Below are 26,184 nucleotides of genomic sequence, written 5' to 3'. Positions count from 1 at the left end.
CGTTCATGTCCTTTTTCTGGTCCTTACTTCGCAGCCAGCTCCGTCTGCTCAAATTTGCGCCTATTCCATTATTAATGGCGCGTTTCTTCCCAATAACTAAGCTTACAGGGAGAAGCATGCAGGTAAGTCTGAGTTCACGCCCATTCAGCGAGCATTAATCATCCGTTTCAGCCTACAATCAATCCAGACGAGAATCAGCTCTGGCACGACTTTGCATTACTCGACAGGGTTTCTGTACAGGCTGCAGCCAAATTTAAACGAGGAGATATAGTTACGCTGTTGTGCGTTCAGTCCCCATTCCCTCTATGGATGTTTTGAACGCGATCTAGCTCTCCGATTGACCCTAAACGCGTCTTGGTCAAACGAGTCGTCGCCAAGGAAGGTGATATCGTAGACACGCTACCGCCGTATCCTGTTCCTCAAGTGCGTATTCCAGAGGGACACGTCTGGGTGGAAGGTGTGTGTTCTGAACATTAACTCACTTGTGGCAACTGTTCATCTGTTCTAGGCGATGATCCATACCATAGCGACGATAGTAATACCCTTGGCCCGGTACGCCAATTGCTCGCTCTCTGTCGGTGACATCTCACGAATATACCCAGGTACCAGCTGCGTTGATCGAAGCCAAGTTGCTCTTCCTCGTCTGGCCCTTCAGTCGTATCGGATCGCTAAAGACTCCTTCGGCGCGATATATCAGTCGCCTGACTAGAGGCAGTCCGGAATACAAAGCTGCAGTGGCTGCTGTTGAGAGAGAAAAATGGCGCGAGTCGAGAGTAATTCCGGCGCGCTGGTAGTGGCGTCCAGGCGCGTTCGGTAGACTAAAATTAGGTGTCATCACTCTCTCGATTGCATTTCACCATGGATGACTACCTCCCATTTTGTGTCCGATATCTTGGAAAATCGGGGATATTTCTCCTCATTGCCACTTTAAGGTCGGGTGCGTGGTTGTCAGAATGACTCGCTACGGCACATCACCTTTTCATGTCATATTCAACATTCACCGCGCTGCGCACCCCTTCTATCTCTCGTGCACGTACGTGTCCAGGAACTGGTTGATGGGAACGGTCATACAAATAGTCGTCCCCCGGATGATTTTGCTCCGCTCTATCGGGTTGCCAGGCCCTTATTCATGGGTAATGCAGCAGTATGGTCTCTTACGGAGTCAAGATATTATGTCGGCCTACTTAATATCATCGTTTACCGGCTTACTGTTTGGGCCCAGTGGCTCGGAAACGTACTGTCTATGGATTTGTGCACTCTTAACTATACAACCGGTAACGGCGCAGCACTCCAGGCAGCGCTATTTTTGCACCGCTCTGCGCCCGTTCATTTTTGCTACTTTCTAAGTCATTTTGTCGGCTCTCCTCACTCATTCTTTCCCCTGGCCTCCTACCGTCCTATGCCTTGTGCCTGGTTTGACACGGCAGCTACTTTTCTCCGCTGTCTAGGTATCCTATCCCAAACACCTGAAACATGCACCCCCGGTATCTTTTTGTTGTCAGCTATCCTAGTGCCCGAGTGCATATGAATATCTCGATGCCGATTTCTCTCACCCCAAACTCAAGAAATCAATGTTTTCTTGTACAATATCTCCATGGTTTTCATCCGTCCTGATTGTCCCTTGCGCACCTTAACGTGGTCGTTGATTTTATTGTGCAATAGATCTACACTTTCCGTTCCCAGAAGCATTCCTCCAAAAAGTAGCTCGCGAAGTTAAGCGGCCGCCGTCAACATCCTTGACAAGGAGCTCCGTATAGGTATATTTCAGCAGATGATACAAACTGTCCACTATGAGGTAATTCTCGACAACTAGATGAACAACATATCAATCCTGGGTATGTGTAGACACGTATGAATGTGCAGTGTAAAAGTCCAATAGTCCAGTGTGTGAAGGATAGGTATAGGCAATAGGCTAGTCATACACTCTAACGCAAGCGTCAAGTAGGGATCATGAAAAACTAAAACTAGAAGAAAAGCTGATATTGAAACCATTGTCTCGATTTTGGGTATAGAAATCATGTAGATCAGGCGACAACACGGCTAGAGGAGGCGGTGTGTCCTTGGGAAGTGGCGGTTTTAGCGTCAGCGTGTATTTCATCCATCGGCCAAAATGATTCACGGGATAGCATATCGAAGCGGCGTCCGACAGCTGCACCAAAGATCGGAGGTGTAGGTAGCTAAGAGAATGGGTCAAGTCATGAAATCGCTTAACCACTTCATCGATAGTAGGGCGTCGAGTGGGGTCATCCTGCACCATTTCTTGCATTAGAGGACGTAAAAATTCTAGGCCTAGTCTTCGGCCATGACCGTACTTGGTAGCCTGAGTGGCAACATATTCAGCACACCAAAGTGACTATACTCATAGTTGAGAACACGTACGTCGATGAAATACTCTCTGAGAATATTTCCGAGGTAGTAGATGTCTGTGGGGAAAGGGTTACAACTGTCCCGGGTTTCATCGTGGTGTTCAGGGTGCCGTTTTGTCTTCGCCACATACTACGGGCTCATCTGGGATCCCTACGGAGGGGTCATAACGCCTAGACAGGCCGAAATCGACAAGGTAGTATCTAGGCCAGCATTGAGCTCGGGTGAGCCTGGGAGACACGAATTCGCTGTAGTCTGCCGCCATCCACTGGTCTTCCGGGATGGAAACCTCCCGGGTACATCTTCGTAGGGATCCATCATAATGTTACGAAGAGTGCAGTCGCTGGGTTGGACAGTCAGAGCTTTTCGTTTTGGGTGTACGGAAAGGAGAGCATACCGATGGGCGACATGATGCTGATGCATGAATTGGACTGCCCTGTTGAGATAGGTACATATTAGAACCGATCTGCATAACGGCAATTATATCACTAACCTCGAATATCTGACGAAAGCATTCCAGTACTTCTCCCACTGTATCAAAAGGAGCATCGTTGAACAGTCTCAGTTGCGGCATCACAATAATGCCGTATTTGCCGAATTGTAGGAACATCGTAAATAGGAACGCAGTGGTTTCGAGGATCTGTCGAAAGAGGTGGACTGGAAAAGTATACAGCCAACTCGAATTCCGACTGTGTTTATCTCAACTTGCTTCAGGATTACAGGCTCATTGTTTTTCAAGCGTACAGCTGAAGCAAGGGTAAAACGCTTTCAAACGCTTTGAGTAACTTCAAAGATGACTGTAAGGAGAAGGTAACGTACCGGGAGAAGGACATCAGCTTCTTTCTCCTCGAGTTCCGATGTGGGCGTCCATGTTGGATCATACTTTGGATGGATCTTATACCCAGACTGCTCGAGGAATTCCCTCGCATCGATCCAAAATCCGTCAACGACCTTCTTCAACTGGCGCTCTAGCTCGAGATCCGGTACATATTCTATCATGGTTCTGGCGGCATGCCACGGTTTTGTAGGGGATCCCCCCTACGGTCGACGCAGACGTAGATACTAGAGAGAGACGACGCATTGCGCAAGGCAATGGATGAGCTGGTAGGTGGAATGTCTTGGACGAGCATTATACGTAATCAGTATTCCAGTAGGGGGAAAATGCGCCTAAAGCCGTAATGTCTCTTTATATCAGCTCTGTATCACCCTCGTCGAGGCGACCAACGACGGTCGACAGCAGACGTCGTAGTACGGGCCCGGGCCCGAATTCCGACAGCTCATCACATGACTCGAAGCGCACTGAAATTTCAAATTGTGCAACTCTACCTTCGACCTCGTCGTGCAATGCAGCAATACCTGTGGCTTGGTGACTAGTCAACCCCCCCCGCAAGTACCCAAAGGGCACTTTGGATCTCTGTATACTGGATTTGTCTCGCTTAACGGCACCAACACACTCAGTCGCAGAATATCTCCGTTTTACTACCGCCGAAGTCGTGTTTGCAATGCAACACAGTGCCACTGACTTCTTCGATATGCTCTTCTTCTAGCCACATACGAAAGCTGGACCTGTTTCGCGTCTCATAGGGGGTATCAAGAGGTGTATGTTGCGTCTCGTCATCACGCATTGCCTAAGGAACAACTTTTGAAGTCACGAAGACATCAAGTCCGTGTATCGGGGTGTTGGGCCGCTGTTCACGCTGTGGAACTTTCCCAGCTGTCCGACGTGCGAAGCGGACGCAATCAGGCCTTTTGAGTGCCCGACGTAAAATGGTGAGCCGATTCTTCTCTCTAATCACACCGCCTACTTGTGATGAACTAGAATGTTTCTGTTTAATTATTTCCTGTGACTGGAGGCTCTGTAGAGCGCTTCTGAATGTGCATTTGTATAATCTTCTCTCTGATCATTTCCCATTTTTCCCCAGTCTATGTTGATGGGCGACTACTGAAGTTCTACCCTTCTCCCTCTAGATTGTTGACCGCCTGATGATGCATGTAAACGACCGGCATAGCTCAAGTATCATCATCGGCTGATCTATCTGCTATCTGCGTGTGTCGCGTGTGTCTAGATAGCCACCATAGGACGCCGTGTGTTCACTAAAAGTCAGTTTCGGTGAAGACCAGCTGTTATTAATTATTTACAAGAAACGCGTACCCATACGGAGCAGTATCTTTGCCGGTGTCAGTCATGAAAGTGAAGGTTCGTCTGTCCAATCTTGGTCCTTCCTTCATTCTCATATATATCGAGACAGAAATGTCCTGATCTACAATTTCACACCTGCCGGTTTTCTGTCAATAATATATCCCTTCCATGCGGTGCTTCTTTAGTAGTTCTTTGCCCCTGCCGACAATATAGGTCTGGCCTTGCTGATAACGATTCAAGGCATGGGCCACAAGCTTATTTTCATGCCTATCTACCTTGGACCATGCTATCGATTAATACCTTGCGGGAGCCGCAGGCGAATGAGAGCGTGTCAGGAACAGAACCTAGCGAACCACTCGGTTACACTGACGTAGATGTCCAGTGGCGCATCGTTTTGACACGAAGTCGCCCGGTGACGCTCTCGACTCTATCAGCAATGATTTGCATGCTCCCCAAATGTTCGGCTTTCCCCCTTGGGCACATTGGTTGCATACCTCCACGGCAAAGTCACCCCGAGACTCGAGTCCTTACGCCATAGGCTATTCTTTTCCAATTTTCCCATGCGGCTTCTTCCTCAACAACCTAACGTTCGTTCTCCAGCTGATCTCGGGGGGTTTCTCTAGTCTGCGTGTTACATTTTTTGAGCCATCACGGTTGTTGATATGTGGAGGTGCTAAGTGTTGCCCGACATCACCTTCACTATGATACAATTAAATTCGTTCCTGTTGAAGAAGGGCATGGCTGTGGAGACGATGCCTGTGCTAGCCATCTGATCTGCGTGTGCAAGAATGGAGATAAGCCTCTCCCTTGTCGAGTTCACGGGATCTGTGATTCTTCTCTGATCCTTCTTTCAAGAACATGTGGCTAAAGCGCCTTCGACGTCGCTCTGCTGTTCTTCATATCAAAAGTTGTCTTTGTGTTACGTTTTCGGTTCCCATATGCTGGGTATTTTGATATGCTGATTCAATCTCGCGGCGGTCATCTGGAATCGAGCAGCGTTTAAAAGGGACGGTTCTACGGAATGAAAACTTCACTCCCCAGGGTCTTCTAAATCGCATCCTCGATCTTTGGTTCCTCCCTTGGAACGATGTACGGTCTTCTTGCTGTTGCTGTCCTCAGTGCGTCTAGTGCGGTGGCATCACCTCTCAGTGGGATTACCAGGTAAATATCACGCTGGCTTCACGCGTCTTGCATAGCGTCTTGAGCATATTTTACAGAGCTTGTGGAACGTATATCTCCGATGACCAGCAAGCCGCTGCTGAGGCACACTTCCTCGAGAACAAAGCCACAGCGCCAGCCGAGTTTTTCGCTCAGACGACCAGCATTAAAGTGTACTGGCACGTTATCGCCAAAGATAATACTACCAGTGGTGGATACATTCCGTATGTCAGGCCTGCTATACGTTTGGGCACATTTACTAACGACCGATGCTTTTATAGTGAATCTCAAATCGTGGATTCAATCGGTGTCATGAACACGGACTACGCCAATACAAGCATTTCATGGCTCCTCGCTGGTACTGACTACACGATCAACTCTGACTGGTTTTCCAATGTCGGCCCCGACAGTTCCCAGCAAGCTGCGATGAAGGCAGCCTTGAGAGTCGGAGGTGAAAATGACCTGAACATTTACACTGTCGGGTATGTCCCAAAAATAAGTCTGCTGGCATGTAACACGTTCTAACTGCAGTGCCTTTGTGCAATGTGTAGTTTCACCTCTGGTGCCGGTGCTGGTCTTCTCGGGTACTCCACGTTCCCGTACAGCTATGACGGTGCACCTCAGGATGACGGGGTTGTCATTCTCTTCTCTTCCGTTCCAGGTGGAAGTACCACCAACTACAACCAGGGCAGGACTTTGACGCACGAGGCTGGTCATTGGGTTGGCCTGTACCACACGTTCCAGGGTGGCTGCACTGGTGCTGGTGATTCGGTCGATGACACCCCTCCTGAGGCTTCAGCTGCCTTTGGTACGGAAGTTTTTGACCGTATTCGATGATCATGAATTAATTCATCTTTCAGGGTGCCCAACTGGTCGCGATACCTGTGCTGGTGGAGGTGTTGATCCTATTCGTGAGTCTCATGGCATTCGCCTGTGGAACGCATTATTGATCTGGTTTTGATTTTCAGACAACTTCATGGATTACACGTACGACGCTTGCATGAACCAGTTCACACCTGGACAAGCACAGCGTATGGCCTCACAGATCCTCACCTATCGTGGTATCACGGTTTGAATGAGAGAATGGATATTTTTATTGGACATAATCACGGTGTACATATATATAGACCTATCTTAGGCGCATCCAAAGCATCAGGTTATTTCTGTCACACTTGTCATTGGCAATGGTTGGATCACGTTTAGACCTGAAGTCAACGAGAGTATTTTGTCGGTGTCTGGGCAGACTAAAGGGATAAAATCGTGGGATACATGAGCTAATGAGTAAAACCTGGATGACTGCGATACAGTTCGCTCCAGCTCGCTCCTCTTCGATAGAAGAGTATTTTGAAGCCCACAGCCTCAATCTATTGACCACAACAATGATCAAAAAATGCGTGTAATATAATGTTATGAGGCGGTTCGAACTTGAATGAAAAGAAGATCAGTGACTTTTGCAGGAATACATGCCGGGCTCGCTAACCAGTATTGGGTTTGACCATTTTTGTGGACTTGGCGTTTGGATTTTAGTAGTCCCACACACCCTCTGAGCGGCCTTCGTTCCACGAATACTTCAAACTACCCCTTATCCGTTCCGGCTGTTCGCTGACCTGTTTTCCTGTACCAAAGGTTGAGCATGGAGGCAAGGATAATGGAGCGACGCACCTTTCCAGAAGAGCAAACCCCATGCTTTGCCGTGCTTTCCCTCGCACTTGAATTGTGTTCTGGTGACTTTCCAGTAGCAGTCCGGTATCTTCTTGACTGTCCACCGAGTCTGGTATACGTGCCGGCCCACACCGCCTAACGGTGTCCGTGAAAGGACCTCATACAGGTTACCGGGGTTCTTCGACAGCGAAGGAGGCGTCTTCGAAGCAGGTATCGACCGCTTGATTATGCTCGAGAGGTCATGTCGCGCTAGCGTCCATAGCATGACTGGTGGGTGGAAAGAGCGAAAATTTCAAAGTCCGATCCGACCTCGTTCGTCATGCTCAGACTTGGACTGCAACCCATTCGTCGCTGTTATTGCCGTCCTAGACGATGGAATGGAAATCTTCTGCTGTTCGTGCAGAAACAGATGAATTTGGTATCCCTCTGAAACCGACGTGGTCGGTCAACGAATTGCTCTCGTCGTATCCGACACCGACGATATCCCCTGCGATACTCAATCACCTTCACGACCTTGCTGCTCTCATACCTCCGGAAGAAGGGTCGGAAAAGTTTGACAGGGTTAAAGGCGAGCTGGAGGAACTTGTACGACTGGTTGAGGCTGTCAAGCTGGTCGATACAGAGGGTGTTGACTTGGACACAGCGACGGAGAGGACGGATAACACGCAGCTTAATGCACCGCCGTTGGATGCATCAGGACGTTCACTGCTGAAATATGCAGCCCGTACGGTAGATAACTTTTACGTTGTGGATGCAGACAAGAGACATTAGGTACTTTTCTTGTCCATTGAAGCTATCCTGCTTATTCCAAACCTCTTTCTATCAGGTCAAATATAACAAAAGATGATCTTATTGTTCCTCCTTGTCGCTAATGAACATCAGCGGGACGAGATGGAGGCGGTACATCAGTAATCATACAGGTCAGTAATACATCCAATAGATCAAAGAGAACCGTGCCCTCCGGTTGACCCAAACCCATTAGCACCCCGAAGGGTCTCATCAAGATCCTACAAACATTTAGTATTTGCTGTGTGATACATTGCGCTAATAAACTTACCTGGACTTCCAATACTTCCGGGGTCATAATTTTTTCCAGCACCAGCTGTGCGATGCGATCTCCTTCCTCGACTACATAGCCATCAGTTCAATGTTTATCAACAATATGGCTTAGCCGTCACCTTCGAAATCCTTCTCGGAGTGATTGAAAAGCAGGACAAAGAGTGGGCCTCGATAGTCGGCATCCACGACCCCAGCACCAGTGGCAATCATGTGCTTGGAAGCTTTCATAACTTCAGAGAAGGGTACCTGGGGGAGAAAAGAGCGCGTACCAAGACCGCTTCTCGGCGCGACGCGACCGTATGTTCCAATAGGAACGGCCAGCGATAGTTGCGTGTTGACTGCAGCTGAGCCGCGAGCAGGGATAGTTTTCTTTTCAGCACTAAAAGTGAAGCACGTTAGGCAACCTGCGCGACCAATACGCGTAGAGAGCGTACCTGTACAAGTCATAGCCTGCAGCGAGGGCAGATCCCCTTGTAGGGAGTTTTGCCTTGTCTGAGAGCCGCTTGATGAGAAGAGAGGCAGCAGGCGCGACAGACTGGGCAGAAGGAGACATTTTTCTTTTCTTGTTGGCTTGTTCTTCGAGGTCGGACATGGAAGTAAAAATGAAAGAAGGAAAGAAAGTCGCGTCGCCAGAAAAGTGGATGAGCGGAGTTTGTAACCGTGGAAACTCCGATTCGGTCGAGCTGCCTCGCCCTTCCCATGCCTCGTCCACGCTCTTTGACTCCTTCCTCCAATGCGCGACTCAAAAGACAAAGGAAAACGGAAGATAACAGACCATTTCAAACCTGTCGATAAAGGAAAGAAAGAGAACGCTCGTCCCGCGGCGTCGAAGAAGAGAAAGCAGGTCGACGAGCACGAGCCTTTTACAAAGAAGGCCAAGGGCAATGGCGAGAGTGTAGCACGTAGTGGTCGTCTTACTTCGCTCAATGGTCGTCTAGACGCGTCAGATGGACGCAGAAACGCGTCGACATCCAAGTCACCGACTCCAATCGTTAAACACTATGCCACCCCGAAATCGATGGTGAAAGGAAAACGGAATACCGCTGCTCACAGGGAAGAGCCAGTCATCGACCTCACCCTCGATGATTCCGACAATCGTGCATCGACCCCGGAGCCCTCCCATACTGTCGCTCCGCCAACCCCAGTTTCAATTGCTGACCACGGTCCCAGGCATTCTTCAAATTCTTTTTTTTCTCACCGAAAAAATACTGGGGCAGCTCTCTTAACCACCCCCAGCACGCCGGTTCGACGTCACGTCACCTATTCAGGTGTATCTTCTATCCCGAGTTCCCATGCCCCGACTCACGATTCTCCTCTGAAACGCTTGTCACGGCGTCATACCGTGCATAGGCTCCGCTCACCATCTGTGATACCTTCTTCCCAGCAAAGCCAGGACGACGAATGGCTAGGCCTAAGCATCACTCGAGTCGCAACGCCCCCATCGGGCCCCGCTGCTGCTTCTCAGAATCTTCCCTTGATCCCCCCTCTCGCCTTTGATGAAAATCTTCCAGAGCCTTCTTCTCCTCAGCATGTGGTCCCTGGGAAAGATGACGATCGTGTGCCAGAGGATTGTGTGGTCCCCACCTCTCAGTCGCAGGAAATTAGCTTAAGCCAACTCTCTCCCCAGAGAATCCTCGCTGGCCTTTTATTCAGCTCATACATGCCCAAGCCCGGACCCTTGGACATTGTCCCCACCTCACAGAGCCAGAGCGAAGTAGAGATCACCAGTGCAACTGATATATCATGGATCACGTCTCGATCTCTCGACAGAAAGTAAGTTACGCTGTCAGCTCCTTGCCACTTTTCAAATTTGATGATGCTTTCTGTAGCTTCGTAAGATCCGTTTCTTCGAAAGGCTGGCGCGCACTGGGACGTTCTCAGTCCGATCCAGGCTTGGACATCTCCCATATATTCGAAGATGATGATAGCACTGCCAGAGGAGATAACCCGCCTGCTCCCTCTATGACGCAATACACTTCCTCGACCGACTCAGACCCCGAGTACGATGATTACCCTTTCTCCACAAATCCCGCAGACCGGCCACCCGTAAATCCCACGCAGAACTCATCTGCCACGGAATCGGACCCAGATTATGATGCCTACCCATTTTCCACCAACCCTGCGGACCGGCCAATAGTAGATGAAGAAGAAGACGGGGACACTACTGTCATTGCTTCGAGAGAGGAGGATGACGAGACGGGGGTATGCCCCGAAGGAAGTTTGCCTGATGCGGTCAAGGATTTCCGGGATATGTTCGGCGTTGGAGAAGGAAGCTATCCTGAGGATTTTCCGATGTCACTGCGATAATATCAGCTAGAGGGATACCGAAGATTTTCTTGATTTACAGTATAGTCAATAATCTGTACACTAATGTTGTTTTATTCAAATTCTAGCTGTGCATCTTGGATCGTAAATTATGACGCATTGGTCATCTGCCTTGGATATCAGTATACTTTCCTTGTTATTACTAAGGCCGTCCACCCCTACCTAACGCAACATCGGGCTGAGGATGCATGCGAGTAGGTTTTGGTTCTATCTACTGCCACTTAAGCTGGTACAGCTGTATCACTCGGTGCAATACTCTTATATTAAGCCTGTGCTGGTACTATAATTAGGCAAGAGGACACGGGACGTACAACCTGACATATCGACTGGACGAGGGAGGTCTCCACATAGAATTAATGAAAGCTAGATTTTAATAGATCCGCGACTATTTTGCGCCGCCAACAATCAGCTGCCATTGGCCAGTGCAAGGCTCGGTCGACTAGACGTCTTGGAATATCTCCGCGTCGTCTTTCTGCGTATCGCTGGTGGAATGTTCGGTACCAGAACGGTCTTTGAGATGGCCAAACCCAACTTGAACTGGCGGAGGACGCGTCTCGACTGACCGTCTCTCTCTGGGAGCGAACGTAGACAGAGTGGCCATTCCTGCTCCGTACCGCGAGTCAGCAAGGCCCTGTTTTGTTCGCATATTTTGCATCCATGCAATACGAAGCAGAACTGTGAAGAACACAATGGAAATAATTGAAGGGAGCTAATACAAAAACGGTCACATGAGCGGGCATAGGGTTAGGCTAGAGGGAAACAACTTACGGAGTTGTCAAACACATATTCAAACCTGGACCCCAATACATCGGTGATGAAAGCAACGAAAACCCAGACACTGTAAAGCAACCCTGTGTCTACCACGACGACCAGGATTGGCTTCATCATGGACACATTATGGCGTGATCCCCCCGACGACTCTTTTTCCAGTGTCCAGAGACGATAGGCCAGGAGGACTTGCAAGACTCGTAAGTATGGATTTATATCAGCCAGCCATGCAGTGCTTACAAGTCGACAAAAGATTGCAGGACATGGTTAATGCTAGTGCTGCCGTGGACCATGCTTGTACACTTGGCGCAAAAAGGCCCTCGATAGATGGCACAGTGTTTTTCATGGACAGAAGCTCCCCAACGGCGGCGACTAGAGATGCAATTTAGCAGGGAATTCCAAATGGGTTTACTGGTGGCGGATTCACCTATAAATCCAACCCAAATTACAATTGGAGGAATGACGATCCAGGGCGTTTGCCAAACCACATAGGCACGCCATATCTAGGAAATTGTTGAATATGCGGAGTTCAGGTGGGTGAGAATCAAATTTCCATACCACAATAGGCATCTCCAAGAGCGACTTGAAGATCCCAGGAAATGTTCCTCAGCAAGATGGCCGTTGTGGTGACATTTTCGAAGAATGCGCTGGGACCGCCAGGATACGAGGAGCCCGAAAGTAAAACAAAACCCTGGTACCTGCGTCGGATGCCGACGACGGTATACTGTGTTCGGGATGGCCTAATGAATAACCTAACAGCTGCAAGATAGAAAGGACGAACCATGGTCTGGAATGCCAAAAGACACACGGCAAAGAGGAGCACCAGCTTGTTGACCCTAGACCACGATTTCCCTCGGACCAGAGTCCACAACGTGATCATGAATCCTAGCAGGAGAAACCTGTATCTGTCGTAAGCGATAGCATTTCGGTGAAAAGAGGGGTAAATACCATAGAGAAACACTTCGAAGATTGCGAGAACATACTGAGCATTTTCTGGGGACAGTTGGTCAGCCATGGGCGGAACTGAGCGTCAAAAATCGAGCGCCTTGGGGAGTCAATGTACTTGCATGCACGGGACTTATATCAGCTCGCAGTTTTCCACGCTAAAAAGAGGCATCGTGAAATGTTTTCGGCTGATATACATTACAATGCATTCTTCCCAAGTCCGATGACAGAATCGCGTTCAAAGATAGCACCTTAGGGGCAGGTGGTATAGATATCGATGCTCCAATGAAAATCCGAGGAACATGATTGCCTTGTAAAATAGAGACTGAAAGTTAGCGGCTGCGTGAAACATGTGAACTAGATCTCATGGATCTTGGAGATCGACATGAAAAAAACTTGAGACGAATGACAGTGACAGAAGATTTCCGACACTCCTGACTATGAATTAAAGTGGATGTGCTTGGGAGAGGAGAACCAAAAGAGGAGAAGCCAGGGTGAGTCATATCATAGGGCCAGACATGAGGTTGACCAGCAGTGTGAAGACCTGGAAATGTTCCTGCGGTGGCATCGCTATGATTTGTTATGGAGTGGGGACACGAAAAGGGAATGTATTTGCAGGGCCAGTCGCGGCTAGTTGCCGCTGCCTGGACATTCATAAATTTCCAAGCTGGAACGCAAATAAGTCTCGAACTTAGTTGTGCCGGTTAGCCGTGCGTGTGAATGATGATGATGCTCAACTAGCTTATTCGTCGAAGCCAAGACTGATAACTAAATCCTGAGAAATCTATCCAAGTAAGTTCTGTCTTGCGCATGGCTGTCCGATAAGTATCGCATGGTCTGCCCGGTCCCGTGGGTCCCGTACATAGACGTCACAAATGCAGGGCGCATAGATACCAACAGTCCGCGAGCGAGCTGCTGAGGGTATATTATTAAACGTGCTATGCTGATATGATGATCAAGGTACAGTAACAAAAGTCTGTTGCACGTACACCAATGTATAGACCAGCTAACTCACTGTGTGTACTACAAGCTTGTTTTACCCAAGGCGAGGGGTATTGAGCTGATGCTGGTGGGAGGGATCATACCGACTTCGGTAACGACTGCCGTGATACTCGCAGGCGGGGTCACATCATAGAGTGGATTCAATACTTCTAACGTCGGATTTGGCTTTGGCTCCGAAGGTGAGAAGTTTGCTGGGGCTGATCGAATACAACATCTGGGTGTGCATCTTTCCGATCGAAATGGATTCCACACACCTAGCTCGTTCTTGCCGAACCCATCCAGCATGACAGTCTCGCTAAACTTGTACGTCTCGCAACAAACTACAACAGGCACCCCGTGGGCCTTGGCCATCATTGCGACCAGCGCGGTCCCAGCTCTTGAATACACTGCGCCGTTAGAGTGGAGCGAATGAGCACCAACCAAAACAGTCGTTGCTTCAGAAACGACGGAAGGAAGAGCGGAAAGAAATGCGTATGTGCAAGGTATTGGAGGTTCCGTAGAAGTGAGCGCATGCAGAAGCTTTTTTCCTTCGAGAAGTGGCCTTGAATCGACTACGATGACAGAAAATCGTTTTCCTTCTGAGTGTGCGTGCAAAAGGATCTTTTGAACTAATGAAGACCTTAATAAGAAATTTTAATACAGGGAATCAGGAAGGAAAAAAGGTTTGAACCTGGCATGTGTGAGGATAACGTCACCGTCCTTGATCTTCTTGCCAGCCAGGTCTTGGATGACTTCGTCCGCGATTATTATTCGGTCACGAATGTAATTGTCGATTTTCTGACAGAGTGCATCCTTGGCCTACGAGACATTAGTGAAAAGCTCCAGCACAAAAAAGACGCATACATCTTGTTCGGGTAAGTCGATGTCAGACCCGCTGATTTCTAGCTTTAGTTGTCGGATGGCGTTTCCCATAGTGACGGACATGGGTCTTGCAGATACAAGGTACGTTATCTGAGGCGAGATATGTGTCATTAGATGTCGTGAAAGCGTGTTATTAGGGGGTGTTGTATAGTCTTGTATGACCTGGAGGTCCGTAAGCAGAAAATAGAAACGAAATAAAAGTATGCACACCGTTTTAAACGCGGAAAGAGTCGCAATACAGCGTGCATTGGCGCCACATATCTTGAATTCTGAGAACAGTAAACCAAGCCTAACAATTGCCGGATGTATATCGCCCTTCACCCCGGCTCCCAACGGTTTCGGCGCGCCAAAGTGGGAAAATATCCGCAATCCACGCGATTTCTGGGCTTCAACACTATCCGCAGCGGCAGCAGCAACGGACAAAGCGGCATCTTTGGCGGTTAGCGATGCTTCTTTTCCTAACAATGCAGCAGGCTTGTTCGTGTCAGTAACCTGAGATTTCTTTTGTGGTGTCGATGCCTGCTTGGATTTCGAGGATGATGCCGCAGAATTTAAGGAGCCTTGTGGTTGCTTCTGTGCTAGTTTTGCGGCTCGTTGTCGTTCCTGCAGCTCGCGGCGTTCAGCCTTGGTCATCGATTTCTGAGACGGCTGAGACGCCGGTTTGGAACTCGACGTAACGGAGCCATCCTTGGATATGGATGCATTAGTCGCCGTAGGCATAACAGATAGGACGTGAAAATCCAGGCAATAGAGACTGATAATGCGAGAGAGGAAGCGAACGTCTGCAACGATGAGATCCGAGTCAGACTTTTTGGTGTCATTAATATTATTTATTTATTTAGTTTTTGCTTACGTATACGAAGTACACCAAAATTGTGGCTGATCAAAGTGAAAGCTTACACAGCGACGACGACCATCGCTCTCTCGCAAACCACGCATTCGTTCACTCTGGCGACATAAACTTGACAATTATCTTTATTTCTACTTCTGCCTCTCTTTCAAAACTCGAGCAATGGTAAAAATCTTACTTCTGCGACTCGATGAGCTAGCTAAACGTCATCGTAGGGTGTCCCTGCTCTGTTCCGTTGGCTCAGCAAAAAGTACCCTAAAATCAGTCAGTGGAATGATAGGGATACAAGAGCGAAGGCTTCTGACACAGTATCTTTCTAGTCTATGAGGTCGCCGAAGACGAATGTTACTATTCGAACGGGGGATCCAGGTGATCCAGAGGCAGAGTCTATTGATATTCCTGTCAACATGGCAGATCCCAATCCCAATGGGACGGAATTTGACAATCTGTACCTTGACATGAACGGCATTGTACGTCGCTGCCTTCTTTTCTAACGTCTTACTCCTCTCACTTCTGAGACTAGGTCCACCCATGTACTCACCCCGAAGGGAAAGTACGTAGGATAATATCATCACTATTTCCCAACACTGATTATCACACTTCGGATTCTAGCCTGCCCCAGAGACTGAAGAGGACATGATGATGGAAGTGTTCAAGTATACAGAGAGGGTTGTAAATATGATTCGTCCTCGCAAGTTACTATTCATGGCAATTGGTGAGTCAACGTGATATGCAACGCTTGACTATTTCTTATCGCTGAGTCAGATGGCGTTGCACCTCGAGCGAAGATGAATCAACAACGGTCGCGACGTTTCCGCGCTGCCCAGGAAGCCAAGGACAAAGAGGAAGCACGGAAAGAATCGGTAGCTCTTTGGGAATGTGCGTCCTTTTTTTTTGTATGTAGACCGTCATTAACATGTGAAGCAGCAATGGGCAAGGAGATCAGTGCAGATGAAAAGAACAAAAAGGCCTGGGATTCCAACGCCATCACCCCAGGAACCCCATTTATGGCTCTATTAGCGAGCTCACTTCGGTACTGGGTTGTTCAGAAGATGAATTCAGACTGCCGGTTGGAAGAACGTATGTTTACTTTGTGGCTCAACTTCTTCTGCTAATCAATTGCTTTACAAAGATCCAAGTTATTATCTCCGATGCGAGTGTTCCTGGTGAGGGAGAGCACAAAATCATGGATTTTATAAGACGCCAGAGGGTCAATCCGGGACACGATCCGAACACACGGCACGTGATATATGGGCTGGTAGGTGTCGAGTTTCACAATAGACTTGAAATCTCACATAAACATAATCTTTCCCAGGATGCTGATCTTATTATGCTTGCTCTAGCTACACACGAACCTCATTTCCGAGTACTTCGAGAGGATGTGTTTTCCGACGCGAATTCGACCAGCTGCCGAAAATGTGGTCAAGAGGGCCACTATGCCGCTCAATGTACAGTGTCTGAAGACGAAATACAAAGGAAAGCATCTGCTGTTGTACAGAAACCCAAACCATTTATTTTCCTCGATGTCGCTGTTCTTCGCGAGTATCTAGAAGTCGAACTCGACACACCCCAAGCAACCTTCCCTTTTGATCTCGAAAGAGCTATTGATGACTGGGTGCTTCTCATCTTCTTTGTCGGAAACGATTTTCTTCCCCATCTCCCATCACTTGAGATTCGCGAAGGCGCCATTGATACGCTGTTGAGGATATGGAAACAAGAACTACCTAGGATGGGTGGTTATCTTGCCAACCATGGCCAACTTGAGCTGTCACGTGTACAGATCATTCTTGAAGGTCTCGCAAGGAGAGAAGATGAAATTTTCAAACGTAGACGTGAAGGTCTGTGCTGCGACCCTAATCAAATCCCCTTTTTCTTGCTTCGAAGAAGACATTAAATAACATATATTTGATTATAGCTGAAGACCGCCAAGATGCAAATGCCAAACGTCGTAAGTTGGAGGCTCAGAATGGGAAAACTGTCACCGTTGGATCTTCCTCCTCTGCCTCCCAGACAGGTGGTCCGACAACTCCTTCGAGTAACTCTAGTTCCTACCCGGCGCATCCCTCTCTTCCCCAGCGGCCTGATTTCGCTGCGAATGCTGATTCTATTGGTCTGGGTGGTCCCCGAACAACACAATCTCAACTAAACATGTCTGCTGCGACTCAGGCTTTGGCCGGCTCTAACCGCGACGTTGTTGCTAATATTCGCGCCATTCGAATGGCAAACATGAGCGCCGCTGAAATGCTTAAAGCTGAGCTTTCCGGCAAGCCTGATCTATCCCTTCCCGCGAAACCCCCAGCAACAGCTGATGTACCTTCGGCAACTCTTGATGCTTCTCGTATGAGGTCACCTTCTTCTCGGCCTACTGCTACAGTCATGCAGGCGGATAGTTCTCTGAGTCAGGATATTTCCATGGAGTCTATCACAGATGTTCCACAAATAGACGATGATAGTGTCGTAGCCGGGACCAAGCGTAAAGTGGAGGAAGGTCCTGAAGCTGATGATGACACTCTACCTGATGAAGAAGAGGAAGATACAGCGATTGGCATTACTTCCTCGTTGTCATTGAAGGTCAATGCAGACGGAACTGTAGAACAAGAAGATACAGTGAAGTATGTCAGAACCGAGATTTCATCAATTACGGTGCTAAATGTTTTATTACAGGTTGTGGGAGCCTGGTTACAAGGAACGGTACTATCGTCAGAAGTTTGGAGTGGAACTATCCGATGTAGAGTTCAGAAAAGCGTGCGTTTCATGTTATCGATGTATTCAGTTAATTTACGTGTTCACCGTCTATTTCAGTCTTGTCAAACATTATGTTGAAGGAATGGCATGGATCCTCAGATATTATTATCAAGGGGTGAGTTGTCATTGCCTCGTTTGACATGCTGAGACTTATGACACGGATATAGGCGCCATCCTGGCAGTGGTATTATCCGCATCATTTTGCTCCCTTCGCCTCAGATTTTGTTGATATCGAAGCACTGGATATTACATTCGATCTTGGCGAACCCTTCAAACCTTTTGAACAGTTGATGGGTGTGTTCCCTGCCGCAAGGTTCGTGTCTGCCTACAATTCAATCTAAAGCACTAATACAATAAATTTATAGTCGCATGCACATACCGGCTGTATTCCACAGCCTTATGCTTGATGAGGATTCGCCGATCATTGACTACTATCCTGAGTCGTTCCAAATAGACATGAACGGAAAGAGAATGGCATGGCAAGGTGTTGCGCTGCTTCCTTTTATAGACGAGAAGCGTCTTTTGGCGGCTATGGCATTGCACTACGATGGTCTCTCCGAAGAGGAAGTGCGCCGAAACTCCTGGGGCAATTCAATTATTTTTGCTTCTGATGAACATCCTATATATCCGTTCTACGAGCAATTGTATGGGAAACGCAAGTCAAATAAGGTCATATCTCAATTGGATTCAACACTCATTTACTGACTATGTTCCTAGGCCGTGACCATTGATACTGCTCTTAGCAAAGGTATCAGTGGGAGTGCCCTTCCCAACCCTGATTGTATACCTGGTTCGACGTATTTCAATCCTCTCACGAATCAAGACCTTCCAGACATTAGAAATGATCGCTCTTTGTCAGTAATCTATTTCTTCCCCAAGCAAATAACACCCCATCGGTCGGTAATGCTACCGGGAGTAAAGAAGGGTCCTCGTGTTCTTCAGGCCCAAGATCTCGAAACGACGCGCAGTGGCGGAAGAGGCCGAGGTCGTGGCAGCTGGGATCGCGGCGGTGGCAGGGGCGGTGGGGGGAGGAGCAACGGGAATGATCGACCCAGGGGAGGCGACCCTTTCCACTCACGGCCTAGTTCGTATGGTCCTCCTTCTCGTGGTAATGACAGAGGTTATGAAGGACGGGGAGGAGGTGGTAATTCTTATCACCCAAGCCCGTATCAATCACGACCCCCGCCACCTCCGCAGCAGCAGTACGGAGGAGGTGGATATGGTGGGTATGGTGGTGATGCAGGCGCAGGCGCTTATGGTGGATATGGTGGCGGCGCTTACGGAGGTGGTCGCTCTGCATATGGAGACTCAGGCCCCCCTCGAGGTGGTCCTCCGCCCAACTCTTACGGTGGTTATGGTGGGTATGGATCTGGGGGAGGAGCTTATGGTGGTGGTGGTAGTGGTGGCCCTTATGGCGGCTACGGACAGGGAGGTGGTTACGGAGGCGGCGGTTACGGTAGTAGCTCTGGAAGTTATGGTCAATCTACTAATGGATACGGCGGGTACAACAGTGGAGGTCGTGGAGGAAGCGGATACTCATCTAGAGGCAGGGGACGTGCTTGGTGATAAGTTACATGGTTTCATTTTCGCATATCTGTACATAAACTGTAAGTAATCATGGTAGTTAACATCTGAGTGCCTTATCCAACCCTATAGGATACAAGTACATCGATGAATGTTGCCAGGGTACACCTGAAAATCAAGAAAGATGTAGGTATATCACAAACGAATATGCAGTTCAGTATCCACCAATTCCCCCCATGCTTCCGATACCTCCCAAACTACCTGCGTGACCACCTTGCAGCATCGATCCTGCACCTGGCATCATGCCGGGTCCGCCCATGGGAGGAATCGCACCAGCGCCGGCGCCTTGGTTCACACCGGCAGGAATGCACGTCAAAACCAAGGTATAATTCTTAGCCCTAGCCTTCTCCTTGCGTCGGATTTTCTTCTCCTTTCGCCTCTTCTTCTTCTCAGCCTTCATCTCGGCACGCCTTCGTCTAGCATCCAAGATATCTTGATTATAGCCCCCACGCCCATACATCCCACCATATCCAGCCTGAGCGGCTTCATACCGCTCGGTTGCAGACACTTCGGAATCAGAAGAGGATGAAGATGTAGAGTCGCTATCATCAGCCGTGTCGTCTTATACAAGTACAACGGCAAGTCGGCGACACCTACATTAGGCCCTGAACGTCTTTCTCGGCCTTTGTAGAGGACTGCTTCGATGCCTCGACTGACGAAGAACGATGCATTCCACAAGTCGATGAGATCTGCACTGAGGGTAGCCCTCTTGGGCTTGTGGGTAGCGTTGGACACACCAGGAACGGGAAGCCTGCCAGCCCAGGCAAGGGATAAATCCTATAAAGGAAGGTTAGAAGACGACAGAGGGACTATCACCAACACATACCTGCACGAAACGAGCCCAGTCCTCGATGTAAACGTCATGCGGCTGAAGAACAGCAGGCATACGAGGGATATGCTCCAAGAAAGCATCCATGTCCTGGATTTTCAAAGCATCGAAAGGTGTGTAGGGACAAGCGGCATTGATAGGCCTGGAGAAACCTTCCGGGGCAGCGAGCTGCTGTTGATCGTTGGCGAAGCCGATATTAGGGGACGCAGTGGGCATGACGGCAGTCGGTGCCATGGCACCAGGAAGGGGACTCGCGGCACGGGAACGAGAGCCCAGGTTTCCCTCCATTCCTGGGTATGAGCTACTACCTGCATAAGGTGCACCAGGGCCAGGAGCATAACCTCCCGCAACTGGAGTAGGAGCAGCATACTGGGGCCCACCCGTGTATCCTGTTCGAGTTCCTCCAGGGCCATAGGGTCCTGCAGGAGCACCATAGGATGAACTGCCGCTGCTTGCATATCCAGGAACACCCGGGCCAAAGTTTCCGCTCTGCTTACGAGCTCTCTCAGCGGCGGGCTCGTGCGTACTGTACTTTCTCGGGCGGCCGAGGACGCTGTCACCTCCGTGTTCAATGTTCAGCTCGGAGAACTGGTCTGCCAGGCCAGCGGCGCCTCGATCACGACCATAGGCGCTGCCTGTGGAACCTGTCGTGGCATAAGCGCCTGCAGGGACGCCGCCGGGTGCGTCAGGGTAGTACGCTCCGCTAGACCCAGCATAACCAGGAGCGCCAGAAGTAGGGAAAGCCAGGGATCCAGGAGCGCCTGCATTGAAGCTCTTGCGGCGTTCCCTAGCAACGGCATCTCGCTCACGGGCATAGCGTAGCTCATCGTCACGATCATCGCGGCGAGCCTGGGCTAGGTAATCCTTCTCCCTAAGCAGTTTGGAGGATTCTTTCTCTTCCTTTCTCCTTCGTTTTTCTTCAGACCGTTGCCTAACTCAAATGAGTGGGGTGCGAATCAGTAGAATGAGGGTAAGGAGGCTCACCAGTCTTTCAGTATGCCCCGGTCGCCAGGACCGAGAGCACCACGCTGCCAAGACTCTGTGAAATCCTGGAGAGCGCAATGAGCACCTTGTTGTATGCCTGACACTGATAGCGCCCACCTCACTAGCCGGTTGAGCGCCCGGCGGCAAAACCTGAGTAGCCTCCGCGGGGATCCACTGAATGCCAGTTACGATGCCGTTGGGTGTCTTGTAGCTGATGATCGCAAAGATCGAGTGTTAGGAGGACTCCTTTCAGACCTGAACAGAGACAAACCTCGCTGGGACGGCTCTGTAGGCTGCATATCAGTCTCCATCAAGTGAACTGGCGACAGGCTTACTTGAAAGGATGGTAGATGAGACGTCCATCGTTCGATGTAGACGTTGTGTAGGTGATAGAGCCTGCAGCAGGGACATTTTGACTGCTATTGGAGGTCGGGTAGGCCTGGAGCTGGTTGTTATAGGGCGAAGGGGTTATCGGGGCTTGGTAGGGAGACGGGGCTCTGTATGGTGAAGGAGCTCTGTACGGCGAAGGAGCACGGTAAGGCGAAGGGGCGCGGTACATTGCAGAGAACCGCCAATAGGATAGAGATGGTAAGGAAGAAAGAACGACACCTAGTACCCTTGAAGAAGGCTGATACTAATTGGACTATGCCCTAGATCCCGTTATCTAATTTCTAATTCCAATGATGGTCACGAGCAAATGACAATTCGAGGCTTGAATTCCCTGCACGATAACTTGGATAGTGGTCGACACGTATTTCGTATGATACAGAAAGCAAAGACGAATCCAAAATAATAGATATGAATACCGAAGGAACAATATGCAGCTAATCTATGCCAGGTGGAGCTTGGGCGTCCATTAAAAGAATCTCCAGTATACAAAGATGATCAATATTAGCACGATGGCACCCACGGGCGCATATTGTCGCAGCATCGCTTGCCAGTTGATATTTCTCGCGGCTTTGCGGTACTTTTCCGATTCGGAACGAAGTGACGTCGAAAGATGGGACATGCCTGGAGCACAACTTGAGCAAGCAGTATTGTTTTAGTAGAAACTCCACGTACGGTCTAGCGAGTCGCCTCTCCACAGCAGTTCTTCCATATTCTTGGTCATTATTCTGGTTACATCTTGCAGATCGTCATTCAGCTTATCGAGTCCGGATGCTGCAGCATTCGCTGTCCGCGTGTCTCGGTATAGCCGTGCTGTTTTCGACATGAACGTGTCTGGGTCCCGTTGAGCCAGTTTACGGTAAGCAACATAGTCAGCGCGTACCAAAGCCTACAAAGGCGTAGGGCTTGCGAACGGACTCCACTTTCGGCCCATAGGTTGTAGCGAAACTCCTTTGAAAGTTCGTCGAGATATGAAAAGGCGAGTTTTCTGGGGTAGGATTTGTCGGCTATGGTGAGGAATATGACATTGTCGGCGATGAGGTAACTGGAAGAGACATAACTCAGTCGAGACACAGTATACCGAGGGATTGCTACTCACTGTAGTGTGTATTGGCCACTTTCAATGGAACAACGAGGTTCCGAGTTGGGCGTTATTCGGCGACAGATTAGTTTGGACTGCTGCTTGTGTTCCTGCAAGGCCTGTTCCGTCTGTTGGATGGTATTATTGTCCAGGTTTCATCCCACAAAGGCACGCCGAAATACTCACCTGCTCGTCATCGACGCTGGCAGCAAGAGGAAGGGAATCAGAGGCCCTCACGATGATGGTAGAAGCGGACCATGAAAGCAGCATACAACAAATGCTGTGGAACTTTGATCTGGGACACGGAGACACGAAGACGCCAAAGCACGTGCCACGTATACGCCACGTGCGCGACCTTCCTATTCAGGAATTTGAAAAAGAAGGCGATCCATAATTGAATGCATGCAGCTTGGCTTTGCACTGCCGGAAGCGTATAACCGACTCTGCCGTATCATGCGCCTCTTTCCTTGACCACCATCATGTATCTTGCAGACATATTCGACATCAACAAGCAGGTATGCCGTCCCTCTCCCTCTGTCTTGCTCTCTGCCTCACCAGCTCTAGTTCACGTTCTACGGTGTATACCATAGGAATCCCATTAATGTCGCCATTCACATGGTATGCGTCCCTATGATCCTATGGTGTGTCGTCGTCGTCGATTCCAATGATTATCCATCTCATTTCACACATTCAGGACCGGACTGGTCATGGGTACGAACCTTCCATCTACGATGTTCCCACCGATCCACATCGTCTTCAATGACTACCTCGCTTTTGATTTAAACTGGGCGTCGGTCGTCGCTGGCGCCTTTTTGTTTTATTACTATACCTTGGAACCCTTGGCCGCAGTGCGTCTCTTTCTTTTGTTCCCTTGGCAATGGATACAAGAGCTTTAACGTGTCTCAGTTGATGTACACTCCTGAAATGGCTCTCATAACTCTGTCAGCCCTTAAATTCGCACATCGTCCAGATCATATGGCCATCGCTGGTGGATTTCACGCGTTTGCTTGGATCGCACAGTTCATTGGCCACGGTTTTGCTGAGAAACGGGCGCCAGCTCTCATCGACAATATCCTCGGGGGTGTGTCCAAATTTTCTCAGGATTTTAGCTCGTGTTTAACCAGGACGCTTGCAGCTGCCGTGCTTGCTCCATTCTTTGTGCATCTGGAACTCCTTTATAAGCTCGGCTACCGGCCTGAGCTGCACAAACGCTATCAATAACGAGATCAACAAAGAAGTAACGAGAATTAGGAAGGAGGATGGTGCTAAGAAGCGTGCAAGCGACTGTGGGCAACCAAAATAAGTGACCTAAGATGAAAATATCGAGGTCTGTACAATCTATGTACTAACAATTGTTATTCGCCTTACATCTGATCGCGATTCTACTTAATTAACTGGTCGAGTTTGTAGCATCTCTCGTCAAACGCGCCAACGGTATTAAGCTTACTTGGTAAGACTTGTCGGAGGCGGCAGGATCTGCTCTCCAAGAGGCGTTACGTATGCTGAGGCTCAAGCCTCCGTCGACCATAAAGTCGGTTCCCTATTGAAACGCACATTATTAAGTGACTCCACCAACTTAAGACTCTTACCGTCATATAACTACTGTCGTCGCTGGCCACTGCATTGTTTTTAAAAATAATCAGCATAGAATCGTCCATTGACACCAAGGCATAACTTACGGAACAGCGCTCCTTTGGCAATCCTCAATGGCCTCTCCAAACCGGCCCATAGGCAGATGCACCATACGACGGTCCCGCTTTTCGGCGGTGTTGAGGAAGTCCATAAGAAGGGCTGTGGCGCCGCAGTCAGACATCTGATGGCAAGTAAAACACTAATAATGCCCACGAGTTTTGAGAGGTCCTCTATAAGTACAAGGTCAGCTCCGAAACGCCACGGTATGCAGAAGAGGTTCCTTACGGGCAAATGGAGTTCACTCGGATACCTTCACGAGCATGAACCATAGCTAATTCCCTGGTCATAGCCAAAACGCCACCCTAGGTGGAACAAATCAACCTACACCGTGCAATGATGCAACCACTCCACATAACGAACCTTAGATGCCGTGTCTAAATTAGGGATCCATAAATTAGTGGTGATGGGAAGCAAAGTGAGTATAAATACTTACATGCTAATTGCGGAGTTGCGGCCCCCATCAACGCGACAAAACTTGCTGTATTGATGATACTGCCTCCCGTGTGTAGGCCCTTGGAAACATCTGTAGGGTTCTCGCGCATAGCTAGAATGGCGTATTTACACCCCCACCAGACGCCCTTCAGATTGATCTGCATCGTCAGGTCCCATATCCTCTCTTCCGTATTCAAGGCATTATCATCAGCCGGGTGCATGATTCCTGACGGAAGAGATAAGATCCGGCTCTTTAGAGGTGAGCAAATAGTGATGCACTGACCAGCGTTATTGAACTAACACCGGCGAAACGTCAGAATCACGTATTACTATCCGGATCATAGCTCACCATCACGTCCAGACGACCGAACTCCTTCACGGCCTTATCTACGGCAGCCTTGATGTCCTCTTCCTTGCTGACGTCGGTTTTCAAAGTTACAATCTTGGCATTGGGAACTTTGGTCGCTATCAATGCGGCGCCCTTCTCTGCGGCCTCGAAATTGATGTCCGTCATGAGGACGCTAGCGCCTTCTTTGGCAAAGAGAATGGATGATTCCAACCCGATTCCTCTGCACGAGTTGTCAGATGAAGAAAATCGCGTGTTATTCTAAGCTCACGATCCAGCACCGGTGATGAGAGCGACCTAACGGAAGGTCCTATCTCGTAAGCAAGTTCTTTCAGATGGTGATGTACTCAAGGACTGACTTTGTGTTCAAGACGGCCAGGCATTGTGAGTCAGAGATGGTGGGAGAAGAACGAAGGTGATGAAGCGTCGCCGTTCGGGAGTCCGAGATAAGTATTCTGCCTTATTGGGATTGAGATTCACCCACTATCCGATCGATCGTGGATTGTCGCGTTGCCTCGGCGAACACAAACAAGTTCACATGTCAATCTAAGTACACATTGAAATTGGCTGTCTTGAATGCACAATGCGTCGGAATAAGGGCGGAAAGTTGTCTTTGAGGGACCAAGCTGGCGATGGGTGTCCTTGCTTCAGCTGAGCTATACATATCTCTAGATGGAGAAAGCGGAAAATGAATAGGAATCAACAATAAGGTCAGAGGTGAAAAATCGGCAGTGCCAGATGGCCCTCGCTCAAACTAGGTCCTGTAGACTGGTACGAGGAGAACCCACGCGGTGGCCATATTCCAGAAGACCGAAGACATTATTCACCGATGTCGTGCCACAGCCTGCGCTCTGACCGATGCTACATATACTGCTTTGTTCAGATCAGCTTGTACATGTATAATGATTTGGCTTGAGGATTGTTAACAAATCCGGCACCGTCACAATGCCACGATATAAGTAAGAGAAAC

The 26,184-nt window shown here is 49.1% G+C and overlaps 14 protein-coding genes across 14 annotated transcripts; 6 read left to right on the top strand and 8 right to left on the bottom strand.

Annotated features, from left to right (window-relative positions):
- Nucleotides 1-29: 29 nt before the first annotated feature.
- Nucleotides 30-761, top strand: EV420DRAFT_1233710 (LexA/Signal peptidase; the record flags this gene model as incomplete). Its single annotated transcript, XM_060466561.1, has 5 exons — nt 30-122; nt 172-281; nt 330-457; nt 509-552; nt 603-761. Coding segments are annotated over 5 exons (534 nt in total), but the record flags the coding sequence as incomplete, so codon positions are not given.
- A 1,187-nt stretch (nt 762-1,948) lies between these two features.
- On the bottom strand, nt 1,949-3,363 carry EV420DRAFT_1640213 (uncharacterized protein; the record flags this gene model as incomplete). The annotated part of the gene is made up of 7 exons (XM_060477075.1): nt 1,949-2,320; nt 2,380-2,443; nt 2,522-2,707; nt 2,762-2,800; nt 2,858-2,895; nt 3,109-3,129; nt 3,184-3,363. 7 exons carry the CDS (start codon nt 3,361-3,363, stop codon nt 1,949-1,951), a joined length of 900 nt encoding a protein of 299 aa, XP_060333649.1.
- A 1,954-nt stretch (nt 3,364-5,317) lies between these two features.
- EV420DRAFT_135527 (metalloprotease) lies at nt 5,318-7,095 on the top strand. Its single transcript, XM_060468971.1, has 6 exons — nt 5,318-5,665; nt 5,722-5,886; nt 5,944-6,144; nt 6,214-6,470; nt 6,523-6,573; nt 6,631-7,095. The coding sequence occupies exons 1-6, from the start codon at nt 5,592-5,594 to the stop codon at nt 6,735-6,737; spliced, it is 855 nt and encodes a 284-aa protein (XP_060333648.1). The 5' UTR covers nt 5,318-5,591; the 3' UTR covers nt 6,738-7,095.
- A 90-nt stretch (nt 7,096-7,185) lies between these two features.
- EV420DRAFT_1640211 (uncharacterized protein) lies at nt 7,186-7,589 on the bottom strand (the record flags this gene model as incomplete). Its single annotated transcript, XM_060477074.1, has 2 exons — nt 7,186-7,277; nt 7,325-7,589. 2 exons carry the CDS (start codon nt 7,587-7,589, stop codon nt 7,186-7,188), a joined length of 357 nt encoding a protein of 118 aa, XP_060333647.1.
- A 20-nt stretch (nt 7,590-7,609) lies between these two features.
- Nucleotides 7,610-8,605, top strand: EV420DRAFT_1330887 (uncharacterized protein). The gene is made up of 4 exons (XM_060468805.1): nt 7,610-8,095; nt 8,151-8,244; nt 8,307-8,452; nt 8,503-8,605. Exon 1 carries the CDS (start codon nt 7,697-7,699, stop codon nt 8,093-8,095), a length of 399 nt encoding a protein of 132 aa, XP_060333646.1. The 5' UTR covers nt 7,610-7,696; the 3' UTR covers nt 8,151-8,244; nt 8,307-8,452; nt 8,503-8,605.
- EV420DRAFT_1266295 (dUTPase-like protein) lies at nt 8,266-8,936 on the bottom strand (the record flags this gene model as incomplete). The annotated part of the gene is made up of 5 exons (XM_060467320.1): nt 8,266-8,331; nt 8,382-8,452; nt 8,503-8,604; nt 8,653-8,762; nt 8,818-8,936. 5 exons carry the CDS (start codon nt 8,934-8,936, stop codon nt 8,266-8,268), a joined length of 468 nt encoding a protein of 155 aa, XP_060333645.1.
- Nucleotides 8,937-9,116: 180 nt separating this feature from the next.
- On the top strand, nt 9,117-10,690 carry EV420DRAFT_1640208 (uncharacterized protein; the record flags this gene model as incomplete). Its single annotated transcript, XM_060477073.1, has 2 exons — nt 9,117-10,156; nt 10,213-10,690. The coding sequence occupies 2 exons, from the start codon at nt 9,117-9,119 to the stop codon at nt 10,688-10,690; spliced, it is 1,518 nt and encodes a 505-aa protein (XP_060333644.1).
- Nucleotides 10,691-11,147: 457 nt separating this feature from the next.
- Nucleotides 11,148-12,491, bottom strand: EV420DRAFT_1640207 (uncharacterized protein; the record flags this gene model as incomplete). Its single annotated transcript, XM_060477072.1, has 6 exons — nt 11,148-11,417; nt 11,477-11,664; nt 11,717-11,848; nt 11,904-11,979; nt 12,060-12,200; nt 12,258-12,491. The coding sequence occupies 6 exons, from the start codon at nt 12,489-12,491 to the stop codon at nt 11,148-11,150; spliced, it is 1,041 nt and encodes a 346-aa protein (XP_060333643.1).
- A 953-nt stretch (nt 12,492-13,444) lies between these two features.
- EV420DRAFT_1266518 (uncharacterized protein) lies at nt 13,445-15,004 on the bottom strand (the record flags this gene model as incomplete). The annotated part of the gene is made up of 4 exons (XM_060467334.1): nt 13,445-14,042; nt 14,094-14,221; nt 14,267-14,446; nt 14,495-15,004. 4 exons carry the CDS (start codon nt 15,002-15,004, stop codon nt 13,445-13,447), a joined length of 1,416 nt encoding a protein of 471 aa, XP_060333642.1.
- Nucleotides 15,005-15,074: 70 nt separating this feature from the next.
- Nucleotides 15,075-19,531, top strand: EV420DRAFT_1665409 (exoribonuclease 2; the record flags this gene model as incomplete). Its single annotated transcript, XM_060478972.1, has 16 exons — nt 15,075-15,098; nt 15,148-15,299; nt 15,350-15,398; nt 15,455-15,604; nt 15,658-15,687; nt 15,747-15,849; nt 15,900-16,013; nt 16,062-16,214; nt 16,274-16,392; nt 16,450-16,972; nt 17,050-17,746; nt 17,799-17,879; nt 17,937-17,994; nt 18,047-18,192; nt 18,245-18,548; nt 18,597-19,531. 16 exons carry the CDS (start codon nt 15,075-15,077, stop codon nt 19,443-19,445), a joined length of 3,552 nt encoding a protein of 1,183 aa, XP_060333641.1. The 3' UTR covers nt 19,446-19,531.
- Nucleotides 19,532-19,617: 86 nt separating this feature from the next.
- Nucleotides 19,618-21,835, bottom strand: EV420DRAFT_1640204 (uncharacterized protein; the record flags this gene model as incomplete). Its single annotated transcript, XM_060477071.1, has 7 exons — nt 19,618-20,005; nt 20,038-20,240; nt 20,290-21,223; nt 21,277-21,341; nt 21,394-21,487; nt 21,548-21,562; nt 21,612-21,835. 7 exons carry the CDS (start codon nt 21,833-21,835, stop codon nt 19,618-19,620), a joined length of 1,923 nt encoding a protein of 640 aa, XP_060333640.1.
- Nucleotides 21,836-22,132: 297 nt separating this feature from the next.
- Nucleotides 22,133-23,014, bottom strand: EV420DRAFT_1640203 (protein transport protein Sec22; the record flags this gene model as incomplete). Its single annotated transcript, XM_060477070.1, has 5 exons — nt 22,133-22,287; nt 22,339-22,497; nt 22,557-22,708; nt 22,763-22,872; nt 22,931-23,014. The coding sequence occupies 5 exons, from the start codon at nt 23,012-23,014 to the stop codon at nt 22,133-22,135; spliced, it is 660 nt and encodes a 219-aa protein (XP_060333639.1).
- A 209-nt stretch (nt 23,015-23,223) lies between these two features.
- EV420DRAFT_1619332 (uncharacterized protein) lies at nt 23,224-23,965 on the top strand (the record flags this gene model as incomplete). Its single annotated transcript, XM_060475461.1, has 5 exons — nt 23,224-23,259; nt 23,309-23,385; nt 23,439-23,592; nt 23,651-23,825; nt 23,880-23,965. The coding sequence occupies 5 exons, from the start codon at nt 23,224-23,226 to the stop codon at nt 23,963-23,965; spliced, it is 528 nt and encodes a 175-aa protein (XP_060333638.1).
- A 222-nt stretch (nt 23,966-24,187) lies between these two features.
- Nucleotides 24,188-25,597, bottom strand: EV420DRAFT_1619331 (short-chain dehydrogenase; the record flags this gene model as incomplete). The annotated part of the gene is given in 10 exon segments (XM_060475460.1): nt 24,188-24,252; nt 24,321-24,362; nt 24,424-24,446; nt 24,466-24,535; nt 24,590-24,606; nt 24,662-24,715; nt 24,866-25,094; nt 25,199-25,437; nt 25,486-25,511; nt 25,574-25,597. The coding sequence occupies 10 exon segments, from the start codon at nt 25,595-25,597 to the stop codon at nt 24,188-24,190; spliced, it is 789 nt and encodes a 262-aa protein (XP_060333637.1).
- Between the last annotated feature and the right edge of the window lie 587 nt (nt 25,598-26,184).

Source organism: Desarmillaria tabescens (genome assembly GCF_030435595.1).
Source record: "Desarmillaria tabescens strain CCBAS 213 chromosome Unknown EV420scaffold_10, whole genome shotgun sequence".
In the NCBI taxonomy this organism is placed as follows: domain Eukaryota; kingdom Fungi; phylum Basidiomycota; class Agaricomycetes; order Agaricales; family Physalacriaceae; genus Desarmillaria; species Desarmillaria tabescens.
Note: the sequence above shows the minus strand (reverse complement) of the source record. Positions and strands in the feature narration are given on the sequence as shown.